The sequence below is a fragment of the Thalassophryne amazonica genome, chromosome 1 (assembly GCF_902500255.1).
Source record: "Thalassophryne amazonica chromosome 1, fThaAma1.1, whole genome shotgun sequence".
NCBI lineage: Eukaryota > Metazoa > Chordata > Actinopteri > Batrachoidiformes > Batrachoididae > Thalassophryne > Thalassophryne amazonica.
The window spans coordinates 173,804,633-173,824,629 of NC_047103.1; the positions used below are offsets into that span (position 1 = coordinate 173,804,633).

At 42.1% G+C, this 19,997-nt stretch overlaps 1 protein-coding gene across 1 annotated transcript; it reads left to right on the forward strand.

Moving 5' to 3' along the window:
- Window positions 1-1,269: 1,269 nt before the first annotated feature.
- On the forward strand, window positions 1,270-6,918 carry dph3 (diphthamide biosynthesis 3). Its single transcript, XM_034179762.1, has 3 exons — window positions 1,270-1,424; window positions 2,728-2,802; window positions 5,835-6,918. Exons 1-3 carry the CDS (start codon window positions 1,317-1,319, stop codon window positions 5,904-5,906), a joined length of 255 nt encoding a protein of 84 aa, XP_034035653.1. The 5' UTR covers window positions 1,270-1,316; the 3' UTR covers window positions 5,907-6,918.
- Window positions 6,919-19,997: the final 13,079 nt, after the last annotated feature.

A 19,997-nucleotide genomic window follows, 5' to 3' on the forward strand; every position in this document is an offset into this window, starting at 1 on the left:
CATGTCACCAGCGGGTGGCGCTCGTCAGAGGGTGGCGAAAGTAGTCCGGCGAGTTGAGCTGTCCCACGGACACGTGGGTCCAGTGAGAGCAGCTCTAACAGCCGTCTGGTGGCCTGAAAGGACGAGATTTAAACACCAAGCTGACCTGAAACGAACCGTGGAACATTAAATTGACTTTCCTGACGAGTCTGACCCAAAGTCACTAAATTACATGTATTTGTATTGAGCTGGATGTTTTCATTGGTCAGAAAAGGGCCACCAGGGGGCGCTCGGCCACCCTGCTCAGAGTGCTGCTTATTGGAGCCACAACACAATAAATGTGTCTTTTTGTCCCACATTGATGTGTTTCAGTGCAGCTTCTTGTTCTGACTTTAATCATACCTTCAACATGGTCAGTAGACACCCTGTGGGTATTAGGACCATCTGAGGTTAAGGGACAGCTTGATGTAGATTTGTGTTGCTGTGGTCCAAAACAAACAAACAAACAAACTTAGAAGGGGTAGTTGTAGTAAATATCTTGATTTTTGAGTTCAGCGTGTAGTCTTGACTTGAAGGTGTTGATGTTGTGGTGAGATCGCTCGTTCCAGATGGGGACGACTCGGGTGGTGAAGAAGTGCTTTGGTGGACCTGTTGCTGGTTGAACCCGTGACCTTGTGGTGTTGTTCCAGGCTGGTTGACACCACACACGGAGCGGTCTGTGATGGTGGTCACGTCGTCAACGCAGACACGACGTTTAACACCAACTTAACACCCAAGTCTTTCAGGTCTCCAACTGTAAATGGTCATCAAAACATTCCAGTCGTATCTTTCTGAACTCTTCTGCATCAAACTCCATCGTGTCGATGTTTACAATGTGCTGAACAATAACAGGTGAAGTTGAACATAAGTTTCTTAAATATTTATTACAGCCGCTCTTAAAACTTAAGCTATCTTTATAATTTTATTACTGGTAAATTTTAGAATTAATGTAGATGAGATATACTCATTACAATTATCTGGGAACTACTTTTTGCGCAGGAATTCATCAAGCACGTCGGCCACGTGCGCGCACTAACACAGAACACCCAGAAACTGGACAGTTCTTCGGCCATAACGAGAGAGTCCACTTTTAGCGTGTCGTAAGCTAAGCTAGTGGCGCTCGTGAGAGTGCGCGGCCAGTCGCGGAAGTACGAATTCTCACCTTCGGATTGGCCACTTCGCCGGAAGTGACGTGACTCCACGGCAACGCATTGGTCGTTTAGGAGAGGAAATTTAGGAGGGGTGGGGACTCGAACACGAGTCCTTTATCGTCAGGTGTCGGAGGAGCCGGTGACACAATGTCTGTGTTTCACGATGAAATCGAGATAGAAGACTTTGAGTATGATGAAGATACGGAGACATTTACCTTCCCCTGTCCGTGCGGAGACAGATTTACCATCAGCAGAGTGAGTCCAGCTAACGGCTAACTGACCGGCTAACGGCCACTTTGCATTGTTTCAGGACTGACTGACTGATTTACACGCTTAAGGATTAGAAGACTATCGCCAGGTGATTTTCATTATGTTAGGTTTTTCTGAGTGTCGTCACGGGTCTCTGGGTCCCTTCAGTGTTTTTCTTGTCCTAAACTCACTTTTCCCCGCAGGCACATGTTTGGGTGATTTTCACCCAGTAATAGTGACGGAGGGTAAAGTAGGTTTTGGGTGGATTTCGCCCGGGGATACTGTTGGTGTATGTCAATACTTTTGATCTGATGTATGTTCAATGTGGCTGTGGAAGAAAGACCAAGAGATGGCACCTGTGGATGTTCTATGGCTTGATAAACTCATGGATCATATACACAAGAAGAATGTGATGAAGAGAGGTGACAACAACCTGCAGAGGAGGCCTTGGCTCCCCTCGAGCTCAGAATCCTGATCTGTTCCGTGCCCGACACTCGTCTCTGGCACTCTTGCGAGTGAGGCAGGACCAGTGGCAGCAGTCCCTTAGTGAGGTGTGCCCGCTGCCCTCAGGGTCGGACAGGAAGACACAACACAGGTGCCACATCTGCTGTTGACCAGTGTGTCCACACCATCACCACCCTGTGTGTACTGACTGCATGTGAGGAATAAAGTAAGTACAAGTGGTCCTGGAAGTTGCCTGTTATCTTGATTTAGTGCAGTGGTTATGAATAACTATCACAAAGGGAATTCATATAATGATAAAAATATTTTAGTCAGCTGGTCATTTTTACCCATTCAAAATATGCCATATTTTGTTTGTCTCTCCTACAGCTGTTTGTGTGCCAAGGAGATGGTGCCTTCACCAGGGAAGTCTCAAATACCCCAGGAGTGGGTGGACCAAAAAACAAGTTTCTAGCTTCATTATTTTTTAAGGAATTTTTTTTGTTCTCAAATTTCTAATTTTACTGTAATTTTGGAGCATTTTTATATGGTCCCTTCATTGTACCTTTTTTTTTTTTTTTTTTTTCTCATTTTGTTAGACATGGCCCAGTTTAAAATAAAACACTACTCTTATTTGTCATGTATTGTCATATATTTTAATGACAAGTACTTTTTATTGGGTATATTATATCAGGTAAAAATCACCCGGTGTTAGTGATGGTGTTACTGATTTGAGCAGTAGTGGTCTAGGGTTAAGGACTGACTGACTGGTTAAAACTGGATCATATCTGGTTTCAAGTGGACTCTGTGCCATCTGTTAGTTTCTGTTGTTTGGTTTTAATCAACTAATTGAAGCTTCGCTCCTCAGGAGGATCTGGAGAACGGTGAGGAGGTGGCGACGTGTCCAAGCTGCTCGCTCATCGTCAAAGTCGTCTATGACAAGGTGCTGATCCTGATCACAACCAGAACCACAGATACTAGACTTAATTTAACCTTTATTTAAGCAGGTAAATAAGAGTTCAGGTTCCTGTGATCTTGCCGGAGTTACAGCTCATCTGTAGTTTTTGTCACAAGCATTTCCTTTCAGACATTATTGGCATGAATGTCTTTCCATGTTTGAGCTGAGCATTTACAGCTGCTGTGCTGCACGTCAGGATGTAATTCATAAAGAACGCAGGATGTCTCATTTTGGGAGGGGAAAAAAAAAAACGTTTTAGTCTAGTGTTTCTTGTCTGTATTACAGCGTTTGTAAAGAGGTGTCATTTTATTTAAAGCGGCAATTAATTTTGAAGTTATTAATGCCGACCGGACTCTGTCTCACTAGAGAGCTGTGCAGTCTTTGGAGCTGTGCCAGTGAAACGGAGAACGATTCTCATTTCTTGACTGCAACAAGACAAGAGTCCCAGTTAGTGACTTTAATCCACACAAAAGTGACTCATGATATTTTAATGGCTTTGAGAGGAGTTAAGAAGCAGACTTTCCGCTTCTTAAGAGCAGCGAGTCAAAGGTCCAATGAGCCAGCAGATCGAAGCATTGCTTTGGTGGTTCATGCTTCAAAGTGGAGTCGCACTGCAGAAGTGGTTGATTTTAGACCTGCTGCAGGGTCTGTAATCAACGTAGAGAAATGATCATTTTCCCGACAAACACCCTCAAAAACAACAGCTTCTCTGAAGGACCGATAAGGGAATCGTTAAGCAAAAAGACTAATGATGTCGTGAATCATTTCTTAATGATACCTGAAAAAAACGGGTTCTCGATATGCCACCCTGATCGACACTCATTAACAATATATGAACAAATGTTGTTGTTGGGAATTTAACAGGTGGGTTACTTATTAGTGATCACTTGCCAGTCTTCCTTGCTTACAATTCCTTGGTTGATAAAATTGATCATAATGAAATTACGCATTTCAAAAGGAAAATAACAGAGGAAACTATGGCAAATCTTAGAACCAATTTAATGCACCAAAGCTGGCATGACATTTATACTGAGGACATTGATCAATCGGACGAGTCATTTATCTCCATTGTTTCCAGTTTATATGATAAACATTGTCCATTGATGTTAAAGTTGGTAATAAATGGTATACTGACAAACCCGAGATCACAACGGGACTGGTGAATGCATGTAAAAAGAAGAAAAAAACTGTACAAGCAATTTTTAAAACTCGGAACAGTTGAGGCTGAGAGTAAAAACAAGACGACCAATATTATGCAATCTTGCAAAAGGCAGTATTATTCGCGCGTCAGCACGGAGCTGCAATGGCGCACAACAAAAAGCACCTCCGTGTTGGAAGTCTCACAGGACAAGTTGTGGCATGTCCAGCTGTTACACAATTTCTCGGATACTCACTCGACTGAAAAGCCACCAAAAGCCGTCTGAATCTTCCAAGTGGTTTCCAACACGGACATGCTTTTTGTTGTGCGCCATTGTGGCTCCGTGCCGACGCGCGAATTCCTCTGCACGTCTTTCAATACAAAATCTCCTGTAACAGTGGAATGTGCCGCAAAAGTGCTGATGTCCACCTCTTCTGCAATTTCTATGGTAGTCAGACAACGTCCCGGATCAACACAGCATTCACTTTGGAAATGATCTGGTCGTTTCAGCCTGTTGATAGCCGCTCGGAGCGCGGCGCACCCTCCGCCGCTGTGAGCCATCTTTAATCCGGTTGTAATGCTCCTTAATCTGTGTGACACCCAGAGTATCCTCACCGAAAGCCGTCTGATCTTCCGAATGGTTTCCACCTGGCTGTCTCTCACAGTTTCTGCAAAAACTTCATTCAGCGCTGCTCCAATCGCTCAGACATTTCCCTGACAATGAAAATCTGACGAGGGGGGTGGACCAGTGCTCACTCAAAGCCTGCCCACGGGCGAATGACGCGACTGACAGGCGTGAAAAAACTCATGCATGCGCACGAAGGTTCAAGCTTGGCTGATGCAAGCGCACGTGATTCAAATCCATATAGTTTTTGAAAAAAATAAAAAGGTCGGATAGTTTTCTAACAGACCTTGTATCTCAGTAAAGTGATAATAATGCAAATAACATGCTGTTGTTGTGCAATATGCATAAAACACGGGTGAATATCTGTCATTTTGGGCGACTGGGCGTGAACGGAGGGATTCAGAAAATACATACTGCCCTCCAAAAGCATGTTATTGTATTAGTACTTGTTCCATACATGACGTACTCTATTGAAGTTTGGGGAGCCACCTGTAAATGAATAAAAATTCAGTATTTTTACTACAAAAGAAAACTATAGGAATTATTAGTAATAAACCATATCATGAGCCAACAAATCCATTGTTTGTCTGTTTAAACATTTTAAAATTTTGGGACATGATTGATTACATCATAATACAAATTGTTTAAAGTAAAAAATTAACTTTTACCACATGTCCAGGACCTGTTTAAAATGAGGGAATCCAGTTATAATTTGCGAGGAACATCATTATTTCAGTAAAAGTCAGTAAAAAGTGTTTGTGTTAAAGGTGTTAATATTTGGAATTTGTGCCAGACAACATAAAATCACTCTGTAACTTGTTTGGCTTTAAAAGGCTCTACAGCAATCGTTTAATGACTCATTATGGTGTGATGAATCAGGCTTATTGATATTGTTTTTGGTGCTCTGCTGTTTGTGTTTTGAAATCTTAGTTCAGGGATTAATTTATATTTTGTATTAGTTATCATGGGTGTATGTATATTTTTGTACATGTGTACATTTTTACTCTTTTGCTTAAGGGGTGTGTGTGTGTGTGTGTGTCCACACGCTTTCCGACACATGAGCGCGTTGTTGAATTGTTTTCTTTGAGGTTATTTTGGGTCTGTGTGTGCCAAATAAATTCATTCATTCATGTGGCGTCAGATTTAATCCAGTTCAGATCAGAACTAAACTAAGAGTAGCTGACAGAAGAAGTGAGTCGTTACTGGGTCTGGTCTGCGTCAGTCCAAACAGCGGTTCTGTTCTGTGCGTTGCAGGAGCTGTTCATGTCAGGAGAAACCATCACAGCGCCCCCATCAGACAGGAAAGTGGAGCTGGTCCAGGTGTGACGTTAAACCACGTCCTTGCAGAGCCACCACCTGATCCAGATCTACGTCTTTCTGTGAGGACTGGTTGCCATGGAAACTATTTTTTTTTGTATTGTGAAACAGTAAAAGTTGCTCAACCTGGGATGTACAAATTGACATTTGCCTTTATGATGGACTTTGGATTCAAAGTACCCACCTGCCACTGAGCACAGGACAAAGTCTTCTCAGCTTTATTTATTAATCAGTGTTTCTCATATGTTTAAATATAATATTCTGAATGCAAATTAGTTTTTTTGTGTGTTTTTTTTTTTTAAGGCTGCTGTAGTTGTTTGCTACATTTGTCCACCAGAGGAAGCATCATGAAATGAAAGCTGTAGTTTTCTGTTTGAAACCAACAAACATGAAACAATGACCAGGAGTCTGCGTACGCACAAAAACCCGCCGTGCGTCTGTCTCCACACTGTCGTTCAGATGTATCAAAAATTAAATGAGCGTGGAAGTGTGCAGTGCGTCACACAAAAATCCTGGCTGGCGTACGCACATTTCTACAGTTATTGTTCCATCTCCAACATGTGCAGGTGACACAGAACCGTTAATAGTGTGAAAACATGAAGTCATCAGAGTGATGTGCACATCAGAGACACACTGATGAACAATTAACACACCCACATGTTTGCAGTTACAGTTGGATATAAAAACATGCGCAAAATGATGCATAAAATGGTGCTAACAGTGACTGCATTAGTGTTGTTAGAGGACCTTAGAAATAGTGTGATCTGACGTGAGCAAGTATTCAGGGAACACGAAGATTTACTTCCAAATGATAATTGGCTCTGAAACCGATTTCGATTATCAAGGCCACTGTTAAAGGAGTCGCGCACAGAACTGTGACCGGATCAGGGCGCAATACGGTGAGGAGTCGGGGGTTGTCTGTGCCCACACAGGTGCTGACCACACTGGGCTTCCTGGCAACAGGGGCATTCTAGCGGGAGCTGGCCGATCGGTCAGGAGTGTGCCAGTCAACCTTGCGCCAGTCAACCTTGCGCCTAATTTTAAACAAAATTATACAGGTGTATAAATTTGGGCACCCCAACAGAAAAAAGTACATCAATATTTAGTAGATCCTCCTTTTGCAGAAATAACAGCCTCTAAACGCTTCTTATGAGAGTCTGGATTCTGGTTGAAGGTATTTTGGACCATTCTTCTTTACACAACGTCTCAGGTTTGTTGGTTTCTGAGCATGGACAGCCCGCTTACAGTCACATCACAGATTTTCAATAATATTCAGGTCTGGGGACTGAGATGGCCATTCCAGAACGCTGTACTTGTTCCTCTGCATGAATGCCTTAGTAGATTTTGAGCAGTGTTTAGGGTCGTTGTCTTGTTGAAAGATCCAGCCCCAGCACAACTTCAGCTTTGTCACTGATTCATGAACATTGTTCAAGAATCTGCTGATATTGACCCTCAACTTTAACAAGATTCCCAGTACCTGCACTGGCCACACAGCCCCACAGCATGATGGAACCACCTCCAAATTTTACTGTAGGTAGCAAGTGTTTTTCTTGGAATGCTGTGTTCTTTTTCAGCCATGCATACCGCCCCTTGTTATGTCCAAATAACTCAATTTTAGTTTCATCAGTCACAGTGGAAACTGACAGCTGAAATCTTTGAGATAGCTTTTTGTATCCTTCCCCTAAACCATGATGTTGAGCAATCTTTGTTTTCAGGTCATTTGAGAGTTGTTTAGAGGCTCCCATGTTGCCACTCAAAAGAGATGCAAAGAGGGGAAACATCTGCAAATGGCCACCTTAAATACCCTTTCTCATGATTGGATTCACCTGTGTAAGGAGGTCAAGGGTCAGTGAGCTTGCCAAACCAATTTTTGTGTTCCAATAATTAGTGCTAAATGTATTAAAATCAATAAAATAAGGGTGCCCAAATTTATGCACCTGCCCAATTTTGTTTAAATAATTATTGCACACTTTCTGTAAATCCTATAAACTTCATTTCACTTATCAAATATCACTGTTTGTCTGCTATATGATATATTTAACTGAAATTTCTGATCCAAACAACCAATGATTTATAAAGGAAAATCGTGGAAATTATCAGGGGGGCACAAACTTTTACATACAACTGTATGTGATGTGCAAATGTACATCAGGCAACTGGCACCGTGAGCCATGGGGGGAGGAGGCTGCTTGTGTTAAAATGGTTTAGTCGTGTAATTGTTCTGAACAAAAACCAGCGTGGACACATTTGTGCATGTGTGCATTCAAATGTTATTATTGTCTTTTTTTTTTTTTTTTTGTTACAACCCCAATTCCAGTGAAGTTTGGACGTTGTGTAAAATGTAAATAAAAACAGAATCCAATGATTTTCAAATCCTCTTCAACCTATATTCAACTGAATACACCACAAAGACAAGATATTTAATGTTCAAACTGATAAACTTTATTGTTTTTGTGCAAATATTTGCTCATTTTGAAATGGATGCCTGCAACATGTTTCTAAAAAGCTGGGACAGTGGTATGTTTCCCACTGTGTTACATCACCTTTCCTTCTAACAACACTCAACTGACAACGGTTTTCTGAAGTGTTTTCTGAAGTATTTTTGCTTGATGGTGAGCTGCAGAGCTTCTTAAGGAAAATCATGAAAATTATCAGGGGTGCCCAAACGTTTGCATACAACTGTCTCCCATATCAATAAAGCTCCACTGAAACTGAAAATTGAGAGACAAAGTGCTGTCTTTTCTCTTTAAGTCTCTAAAAATGAGGCTATAAAAAATAAAAGTTCTTAATTCTTTCACCAAAACATCAAATCTTAAATTAAATCTTAAATGCACCTTCTGGCAAATTGTAGTTGAATGTTCAGGTCTCCTTTTTAAGAAAATCCTCATAAAAGGGGAGGTGATGGTCTAGTGGTTAAGGAAAAAGACATGCTGTGGAGGGGAGCAGAGATGAATCACTAATGATTAAATGCAGAGTGGTGCATACAGAGCAAAAAGAGAAAGAAACAGTGCATCATGGGAACCCCCCAGCAGTCTAAGTCTATAGCAGCATAACTAAGGGATGGTTCAGGGTCACCCGATCCAGCCCTAACTATAAGCTTTAGCAAAAAGGAAAGTTTTAAGCCTAATCTTAAAAGTAGAGCCGATCGCCCTGTCCACTTTCTTCCTGCAGTTTCTGCTGGTGGTCGTTCATTTGGCTCTGTTTGTTTTGTGTTACAAAATTACCACCAGTGATCTGATTGGGTGCACAGACAGCGCCACCTGGAGTCCCAGTCAGCAAACTGCCCATCGGACGTCCTGTCCACCGTTAGCTTGAGGGTGGAGTCGCAGAGTGACCGTGTACCGACAGTGGCTTCACACCACAAATTCCTCTGTTTCAGGTGAACACGTGCACTACACGTGCACTTTTCTCTCTGTAACCAGCGCAGGGACGACGCGATTAAAGTGCAACAGCACGAAACCTGAAAAACCTCATTAAAGATTTGTTAATTTTTAAAAATCACAATTTCAAATCATGAACCCAAAATTCAAAATGATCCTTAAATCACAGAACGTTCATATTTATGCTTTAAATGTATCTTATTCACAAGAATTTATTAACCTGAGATTAATTTGTCTATATCTGAGTATTTCTCATCATCTTCTGTGGTTTCTGCATCTTCAATGTCACCTGGACATCAAGGTGGAGTTTCTGACATTCGAACGTCAGATATGATGACTGCTGGGCGTCAGAGGAAACCTCCAGAATGATCAAAAAAAAGTGCATGAATTCACCAAGTCATAGTCGCTCATGTTTCAGTGAAGCTAAGTGAGGCTACAACAGCCTCAGCGTGATTCACGTGTTGAGCTACAATGCTAACTGTGCGCGTTTGTGTTTGTCATTCTCTTTGAAGGAGACACTTTGATGACGGTTATTTTGTAAGTGTTATTCGCTGATGACATCATTCAAACAGGTTACTGTGCTGTCAGCAACATCCAGAGTTCGATTCCCGCGCATGCACTGGTTCCCGCCTCCATCAGCCGCTTTGCTGTCGCGCTTCACTCCACTTTATAGAAGAACGCAAGAAATGCCACAAAAACGAGGAGTTTCTAAACAGAGATGTTTTCATCTGGCTCCATGTCAGAAACGCCGCCAGAACGTCAACCACACGATTAAAAAAGATTCAGCTCCAATCTGCCCCCTGGTGGCTGAACTTTGCAATGGTTCCGTTTCAAACAAGTTACATACAAATGTGAACGGCAACTCTGGAGACGCACATTTCCACAGAGTGAAACCAGCTGTGAGGTCAAATCCACCTGTGGCAGAAAGGAGGTCTATGGAAGTCGTGACCTCTGAATGAGGAATCACACAAAGTCTGTGCCCGGGTACGAGGGTGAGGACGGGGAAGTGTGGGATGAGCTGCTTATCAGCGTCAGAATGTTTAAGTGCTAAATGGTTTTGTCGTCATGCTGAATCGGCTCACGTCCTAAAAACAGGACGTGTCAGTCCAACGTCGCGACGCCACCCAGACGTGAGAGTGGGCGCAGAGGACTCTGGGAAAACCAGCTGAGTGCTGAAAGACAAACGCTGAGGGACAGAAGTCCTGATCACTGACGCGTCCGTTTCCTCTGACACGTTTCTACTCTAATCATGTAGGTGAAAGTCTCAGAAAGTCACCGTCCTGTTGATGATGTCAGCAGTGATGTCACGGTGCAGCTGCTCTCCTGTTTTCTGCATTTTGGAGATTTTTTTAATGTCAATGAATCAAGTCACAGAAGAACGTTTTCAGAACTGCCCCTGCAACAGGTCCGACTGTAAGGAAGGGCGCCCTTGAGTCATGGCACATGACCTTTGACCTCCACAGGCTCCTCCCCATTGACAGCGCATCACTGTTGGGCGAGCAGGGCGCTGCGATTGGCCTTCATCTTCTCCAGGCGTTTGGTCAGGTGACCGTTGGCGACCTCCAGCTCACCGACCCGATCCAGAGCCGAGCGCAGCTGAAAAACAAAGTTCACCTTCAGATCATCAATCAACAGGGGCGTAGCACCAAATCCTGGGCCCTAGGTATGAGCCATATTGAAGCCCCCCCCCAAGTTAAGTTCTTTTTTTATTAACGGAAACACCAAATTTCTAATGTGTACTCAAACCAGGTCTAAATCATGTCTACCTTAGATCACACCTGGGAGTCAGAACCCTTTTTAAAGTTGGGGGAGCAGTATTGAGTTGGGGGGTCTGGGGGACCAAACTCCACCATTTTCTAGAAAAATAGTGCAATTGGGGTGCATTTTAACAGACATATACCCCAAAGTTAATTTGACTACAAATTAGGGTTTGGGATATAAAATCTATAGTCACAGCAAAATATCTAATTTAACACAATTTTCCAAAATAAGTAATTAAATAAAAGTAAGTGTAATTCAATGGTGGCAGCATGCCCAATTCATTGCTTAACAGTGTGTAATTACAATATTCTACAATCAAAACATTAAAGAACAGATTACCCATCTTATAGTCAGTGTCATTCACTAAACTCAGTCCATATTAATAACAAACAGACTTTCAGAATATTACTCCCTTAACCTACGACTTGTAGATTAAGGGAATACTGGACTGTCTTATGAAGTAATACAAAATAATGTCATAATAAAAATGACATATTTTATAACCCTGTATATGAAAAAAGAAGGTAATTCTTGTTATTTCTTAACAATATTAGACTGAATAAATCAATGCAGTATGTTTTTGTTTGTTAAAAAAAATAAGGAAAAAGGTTCATTCATATTATATACTCTCTACATTCATACCATAATAACCCTATTCTTATTCTGTACACTTCTCTGTAATTCTCTGTAATATTGTATAGTTTGTATAGTCATCTTCTGTCTGTCCCTCAGTTCCTGCAACTACAAAAACACACCATTTATTAGGTAATCCTAATATTAGCTCAACAAAAACAAATACACAAAACAGGACAAAAATTTAGTAAAGGTTACTAAAATTCAATTACATTTTACTTAAATCATTTGCTTGTAAAGTGGCTCCATAAGATCACCTTCACTAACATCCTCATTGCTTGTGTTCTTTTATGGTTTTGTCTTTTTATTGTGTTTTTAAATTTTTAATTCCGTTTTCTCTGTTTTTATTATGCCGTGTGAAGCACCTTGAGGCGAACTCATCACAAATTGGTGCTATATAAATCAATCAATTTGATTTGACAAGATGATGGACCAGAACCTGGACCAGCAGCTCCTGCTTTGTCTGAAACTAAAGGCCGGGGTTCATACGGGATTCATACGGGGTTCATAATGTTAATATTACATTCTGATAATACATTTTTTATTGTAAAAAGTTTAACCTATTTGTGTGTGCGCATGTGTTTTTGTAGGCAGGTGTGTGTGCAACTGGACTGTGGTCATATACAATTAGTATATAATTCTTTTCGAAAATCCAGACTTTGATTTTTTTTTTTTTTTTTTTATTAAAGACGTGTTATTTCAGTCTAAACCTCTCCTCATGCTGTCAGATCCTGTTTGGGATGTGTGTGTGTGTGTGTGTGTGTGTGTGTGCAGCATGCCACCTGTGCGTTTGGACTAAACCATTGTACAACTGTTCAGGGGTGGGAGGAGCCCTCAGAGATCTTTCAGTATTATTTATTGTTAGAGCAGAATTATGTTTCACAGCATTTCTACATTCATTCTAATTATATTCTTTTACAACATGAATTGTGTGGACATTAATAACATGCAACACAAAAATGTATTTAATGCCAGTTTTTTGTGCCCCCCCCATCCGACACCCCTGTCAATCAATACTGATCAACCAATAAATTACCGAAGAACATCAATAATATCAAGTTCTAGTTCCGAGTTACTTTTATGTAAAAATGCTTCTTGTTGACTTTCTGTGGTGACAAGTGTCAATTAACAAACTCGTCATTTATAAAAACGGCGGCGGCGGTACGGTGGACCAGCGGTTTGCAGGTCAGGTTTGATTTCACCTGTGATCAGTTCCTTTGTCTGCCCCTGTGTCTGTGCAGGTTTCTGAACCCGCTCCTTTCTCTGCCCCTGAGCAAGGCAGTGTCTCCACATCTGGAGTCATGTGCTGTGCCGGAGCGCCACGACAATTAAACATGTCCATGTTTTACACTAAAACCCTTAAAGAAACTCCAGTTCTCTCCCTGAACATGTTTATTTCCCTTCTTGTGTCTTCCCTTGTCCCGGGTTACACTCCTGCTCCCTGACCTGACCTTTGACCTTTGAGTGCAGACAAACAGAAGGGGGCGCTCTCACCTCTCGCTGCAGCTTACGTTTCTCCACTTTGAGCTCATCTTCGATCCGTTCTGCGTTGTCAGACGATGACTTGTATCGCGCCACCTGACCCTCCAGACGGACAACCTGAGCAGAACAAAGTCCACCAATCAAGCTCCGCCCACTCAGCTGGAGCACAAACATCAAGTTCACGTTATTAATTCACACTGACGACTGGCATCAGAACACAGTTATTTATTTATGTAATTTTCATTAAAAATCCACTTTTTTAAAAACAATCGCGTTATAAAATGCAAACGTAAAGAGGTTTTGTTACGTTTTGTTCAAGAACGGCGACGTCCTGCTCAGATTTGACCAGCTTGAATTTAAGGTCACTGATCTGCCGGTTGGCATCTCCTGGAAAAGAAAAAACAAGAAGAAAAACTTGTTCATGCGACACTTTAAACCCAAAAAGTAAATGACAATAAAAATAATCACACAGGAAATACTTCAAATTTAAAACATTAAGACAAAAAAACAACATTCCAAATGATGGATGGAAACAACTTCAGCAGCTGAACTCAAACGTCAATCACAGCAGGCCCCGCCCCCCTGACCACAGGCCACGAGCGGTCACAGTCACATCAGCCTACAGGTTAAAGCAGAGGGGACCTGAGAATTGGCAGTTTGATTTCCCAGTCCATCATCAATAAGAGCCCTTGTGGCAGCACACTGAGGGTGAGTGAGTGAGTGTGAACAGGTGAAAATGAGGCATCACTAAATATCTATCTAAAAACGTTAAAATCCACATTGATGCCACACCCCCAAATGACCAAATCTCAGCACAATCTGATCACATGCAGTTTAAAAGAAAACAAGAATTCTGCATGTGAGACATTAAATGCTGGATTCGTTCCCTAACGGTCAATCTGCTGGCCCAGATGGCTTTGGTATAGATTTATGTAAAAAAACATGCAGAGATGTTGGCTCCCCTCCTGCTGAGGATGTTTACCCTCTCCTGTGAATCTCAGAAATTTCTGAGCACTTTATATGAGGCCAACATCTCTTTAATATTAAAAGAGGATGAAGACGAGATAAGACTGCTGAAATCTAACATGAAAACTTTTATCAAACAGATTAAACAAACACATAGCTTCTATCATCCATGCTGACCAAACTGGCTTTATCCCTCATAGATTTTCCTTTTTCTGTGAATATACTGTACCATAACTATGAGAAGGGTCAAAGGGTCACTGCCCCCTGCGTAGAGAAGCCATTTGAGGGTCATGTATGTGGACCAGTGGCGGCTGCTGGTCTTTCTCAGAGGAGAAGCTCACTGTCAACTTACAACATGAAATTTGTAAATTTATTTAATTGTAAATTCTGCCCTCTGATCCTTTTCCAGAAAACAGTCTGTGACCCTATCCTACCAAGTTGGCATCTTTTCCAGGGACTTGACCAGTGTCCTCTCAATGGCACATGCACTCACACGTTCATTGTTCTTTTCATGCCTTTTATATGCCCGGTCAAAGTTAGACAGATCCCCAAAACCCAGGTTTGATCAGACAAGACAACCCTGAGACGGTTTCATCCAGATGCCAACAGGACATTTCCTTTGTCACACCAGGAGAGCTGGAGAGACCTGTGACTGTTCCTGCTTTATGCACCAGATCACTCTTAGGTGTTGATCTGTGCTGCTGCTTAACTCTATAAGTTTGTCCTCGTAAGGAAAACAATCAAATGGCTTTCACAGAATCAGGCCGACAGGATCAGCATCGTCTGCCATCGTGTGTGCCGCTTGTTAGCGGGGTAGTTCACTCCGACCAAACCAACAGAATGAACGATTGATTGAACAAACTAATCAAACAACATTAAACTCAAAAAACAACACGTTGACGTTACTGTATCAGATGAGTGGGCTGTTATAACTCAGACTGAAAGAAGTAATTTATGTCTGTATCATGGCCCAAGCAGAGGGTTACCCCTTTGAGTCTGGTCTGCTTGAGGTTTCTTCCTCAGAGGGAGTTTTAGTTAGTAGGGTTAGTAAGGTTAGACCTAACTTGTGTGATGCACCTTGAGGCAACTCTTGTTGCCTCAAGGTGCAAATATCAAGATGCAAATAGTTGATTTGGCGCAAATATCGCGCCAAATCAACTTGTGATTTGACACGATATAAATGAAAATAAATTGAAATTGACCTCAATTTAACAGCTGCTCTCGAGCCCCAAACACCATACGGCCCTGAGGCCACACCCCTTATCATTAAACACTGACGTACGCGTGCTGATGGAAGGTCATTAGCTGTGCTAACACTCACGGTACACCGAGACAAATATTTCAAGTTACCACGGTAACTCAGAAGATTAAATAAAAGACAAAGAACAGTAACAGCAACGGATGTAAACCAGGTAACATGTGAGAAATGGCATTAACTGGGACTTTGATCAGCCAACATGCTAACCAGTGCATGCTGGGAAAATCTCAACGGCCGCTACCACAAGACACGACATTATGTTCAACTGAAACAAGGAAACACTGAGTGTGTTTTATTTACAGTGTAAGAAATGGTCAAGTACTTTCACCAAGGAAATACCACAAAAGGAGTTGCAGTTTGTCTTTTGGTTTCACTTCGGGACCAAGCGCCTGATGATTAAGTGATGTGTTTATCTCAAAATACCTGTCGGTCAAAATGGGATTCTGCCTTTGGACTGATCCTCCAATCACCGTGTGGAAATGCAGCATCCAGGTCCGCCCACAGTCCAGGGGCGGGACAAAATCATGGCATTTATCCAATGACTGTTGAGTTTGGAGGCAATGAAAAAACTCTTCTATGCAGTCCAACTGAAGTGAACGGATGCTCAACTTCTACGGCCAAATAGGGCTGTCACGATTAGGAATTTCTGGAGACGATTAATTGTCAGACAAATAATTGCAATTGACGAATATATTGTCTATTTTTTTCCTTCTTTATATTCTACTAGTATAATTAGTTATAATTGTATAATTTTCTCTCAAAAATTCTTGAGAGGGTAGTTGTAAAACAGCTAACTGATCATCTGCAGAGGAATGGTCTATTTGAAGAGTTTCAGTCAGGTTTTAGAATTCATCATAGTACAGAAACAGCATTAGTGAAGGTTACAAATGATCTTCTTATGGCCTCAGACAGTGGACTCATCTCTGTGCTTGTTCTGTTAGACCTCAGTGGTGCTTTTGATACTGTTGACCATAAAATTTTATTACAGAGATTAGAGCATGCCATAGGTATTAAAGGCACTGCGCTGCGGTGGTTTGAATCATATTTGTCTAATAGATTACAATTTGTTCATGTAAATGGGGAATCTTCTTCACAGACTAAGGTTAATTATGGAGTTCCACAAGGTTCTGTGCTAGGACCAATTTTATTCACTTTATACATGCTTCCCTTAGGCAGTATTATTAGACGGTATTGCTTAAATTTTCATTGTTACGCAGATGATACCCAGCTTTATCTATCCATGAAGCCAGAGGACACACACCAATTAGCTAAACTGCAGGATTGTCTTACAGACATAAAGACATGGATGACCTCTAATTTCCTGCTTTTAAACTCAGATAAAACTGAAGTTATTGTACTTGGCCCCACAAATCTTAGAAACATGGTGTCTAATCAGATCCTTACTCTGGATGGCATTACCCTGACCTCTAGTAATACTGTGAGAAATCTTGGAGTCATTTTTGATCAGGATATGTCCTTCAATGCGCATATTAAACAAATATGTAGGACTGCTTTTTTGCATTTACGCAATATCTCTAAAATTAGAAAGGTCTTGTCTCAGAGTGATGCTGAAAAACTAATTCATGCATTTATTTCCTCTAGGCTGGACTATTGTAATTCATTATTATCAGGTTGTCCTAAAAGTTCCCTAAAAAGCCTTCAGTTAATTCAAAATGCTGCAGCTAGAGTACTGACGGGGACTAGAAGGAGAGAGCATATCTCACCCATATTGGCCTCTCTTCATTGGCTTCCTGTTAATTCTAGAATAGAATTTAAAATTCTTCTTCTTACTTATAAGGTTTTGAATAATCAGGTCCCATCTTATCTTAGGGACCTCGTAGTACCATATCACCCCAATAGAGCGCTTCGCTCTCAGACTGCAGGCTTACTTGTAGTTCCTAGGGTTTGTAAGAGTAGAATGGGAGGCAGAGCCTTCAGCTTTCAGGCTCCTCTCCTGTGGAACCAGCTCCCAATTCAGATCAGGGAGACAGACACCCTCTCTACTTTTAAGATTAGGCTTAAAACTTTCCTTTTTGCTAAAGCTTATAGTTAGGGCTGGATCAGGTGACCCTGAACCATCCCTTAGTTATGCTGCTATAGACGTAGACTGCTGGGGGTTCCCATGATGCACTGTTTCTTTCTCTTTTGCTCTGTATGCACCACTCTGCATTTAATCATTAGTGATTGATCTCTGCTCCCCTCCACAGCATGTCTTTTTCTTGGTTCTCTCCCTCAGCCCCAACCAGTCCCAGCAGAAGACTGCCCCTCCCTGAGCCTGGTTCTGCTGGAGGTTTCTTCCTGTTAAAAGGGAGTTTTTCCTTCCCACTGTAGCCAAGTGCTTGCTCACAGGGGGTCGTTTTGACCGTTGGGGTTTTACATAATTATTGTATGGCTTTGCCTTACAATATAAAGCGCCTTGGGGCAACTGTTTGTTGTGATTTGGCGCTATATAAAAAAATTGATTGATTGATTGATTAGCTTTAATGATACACATTCTGTACTGTACACTTTAAACAGGAAACAGTTATTGATTTCTATATTTATTTATGTTCACTGTTAGTTGGTTTTATCTTTTCTGTTGTTTTGTTTTATCAGGTTCTTTTGTCTCTGTCTAAAATTGTACTGTAGCATTATTAGTTCTTTTACTATTACTGTTGTTGTTGCTGCTATTATTATTAATAATATATAAATAAAAACAAATTTATCAATATTACAATTTGTAATGCATTTGACTCTTTTATTACAACAAACGCTGAGCCATTAATTATTTATTATACAGAAAAATGTACACAAACTGTGCTGAGATGCAAACAGCTTAATGCTAACTTTAACATTGAAAACGCCATAGACATGCTAACACGTTAGCATCGGCCCCATTTTTAAGTTATAAAATACATCTATCAGCTGTTTCAGAAGACCAGAACAGGTTGGTTTAACATAAAAAAGGTAAATATTACTCACAGACAAAGAATCAAAGCAGCAGATAAAAGCACTGCTTCATTGATTCAAGGTTCAAAGCAAAGCCACACTGCAGAAATGGTTGATTACAGACCTGCTGCAGGATCTGTAATCAATGTAGAGAAATGATCATTTTCCTGACACACACCCCAAAGAAGAACAGCCACTCTGATGGACCGATAAGGGAATAGTTAAGCAAAAAGCCTATTGATGTCAGTGGATCGAATCATTTCTTAACAATACCCCCCCAAAAAACAAAAAGAAACGGTTCCCGATACTTACATCACTCATGTTCGCAATTTGGTGGGGGATAGGGGGACATGTCCCCCCCACCTTTTCAACCAGGGGGGACAGAATACGGTATGTCCCCCCCACCTTCTGACATATATGTGTGTACTTGAAACATGTTATGTCAGTCTTATGTGCAAAACCATGTCAGAATAGTATCTTTGTTTCTGCACGTTTGTATTTTTAGCAGCATTGACTTGTTTACACCTGTTTCTTGCAAACTAATTCATGCATTTATTTCCTCTAGGCTGGACTATTGTAATTCATTATTATCAGGTTGTCCTAAAAGTTCCCTGAAAAGCCTTCAGTTAATTCAAAATGCTGCAGCTAGAGTACTGACGGGGACTAGAAGGAGAGAGCATATCTGTTGTGAAAGTGTAGTGACACGGACCCACAACAGGGGGCGCAAATGAACGGTCAATAGATGAGCCAAAAAGTAACAATTTAATGTTGTGAAGGTGCACAACGAATACACAGACAATCTCAGAATATGATAACAGTCAATCCACAAAGGTGACGTGTGGGCAGGCTCGAGGATAGAAGACGTCTGTCCTGAGAAGAGCCGGAACCACACGATTTCCGCCGCCACCGAACCTGGTGAATACTGGAGCCGCCAAGTCCCGAATTCCCAGGTGATCACCGTCCCCGACTGTCGGATCTGGTACTGCTGGCGAAGAACAAAGACAGTCAAGTGTGGGTGTGTGTACACCCCGTAACAACAACGGTGGGAATCCCACCTCCACCTCTAACACACACTCGTGCAGCGTCTGTTTAACCACTTATCTGACGGACGTAGGACGAAACAGTCGTGACCCACGCCGGTCCTCTGGTTGACAGCTGCAAAACAATAGCTCTTAGAATCAATTACTACAGGCAGAGAAAGTTACCTCCATTGAAGTACGATATCTCGGCAACGAGGTGGAGATGACGTCTGGTCTTTATGGAGTGAGATGCTGTAGAGTAGATGGGTGACAGCTGTCAAGAGATAATGAGTGACAGCTGTCACCCCTGGCTGTGTCCGTGGCGGCAGCGCCCTCTCGTGCCTGAAGCCCGCACTTCAGGCAGGGCGCCCACTGGTGGTGGGCCAGCAGTACCTCCTCTTCTGGCGGCCCACACAACAGGACCCCCCCCTCAACGGGCGCCTCCTGGCGCCCGACCAGGCTTGTTCGGGTGACAGTGGTAGAAGTCGGCCAGGAGGGCCGGATCCAGGATGAAGCTCCTCTTCACCCAGGAGCGTTCTTCGGGTCCATACCCCTCCCAGTCCACCAAGTACTGGAACCCCCGGCCCATCCGACGGACGTCCAGGAGCCGGCGCACCGTCCAAACCGGCTCCCCGTCGATGATCCGAGCAGGAGGCGGCGCCGGTCCGAGAGC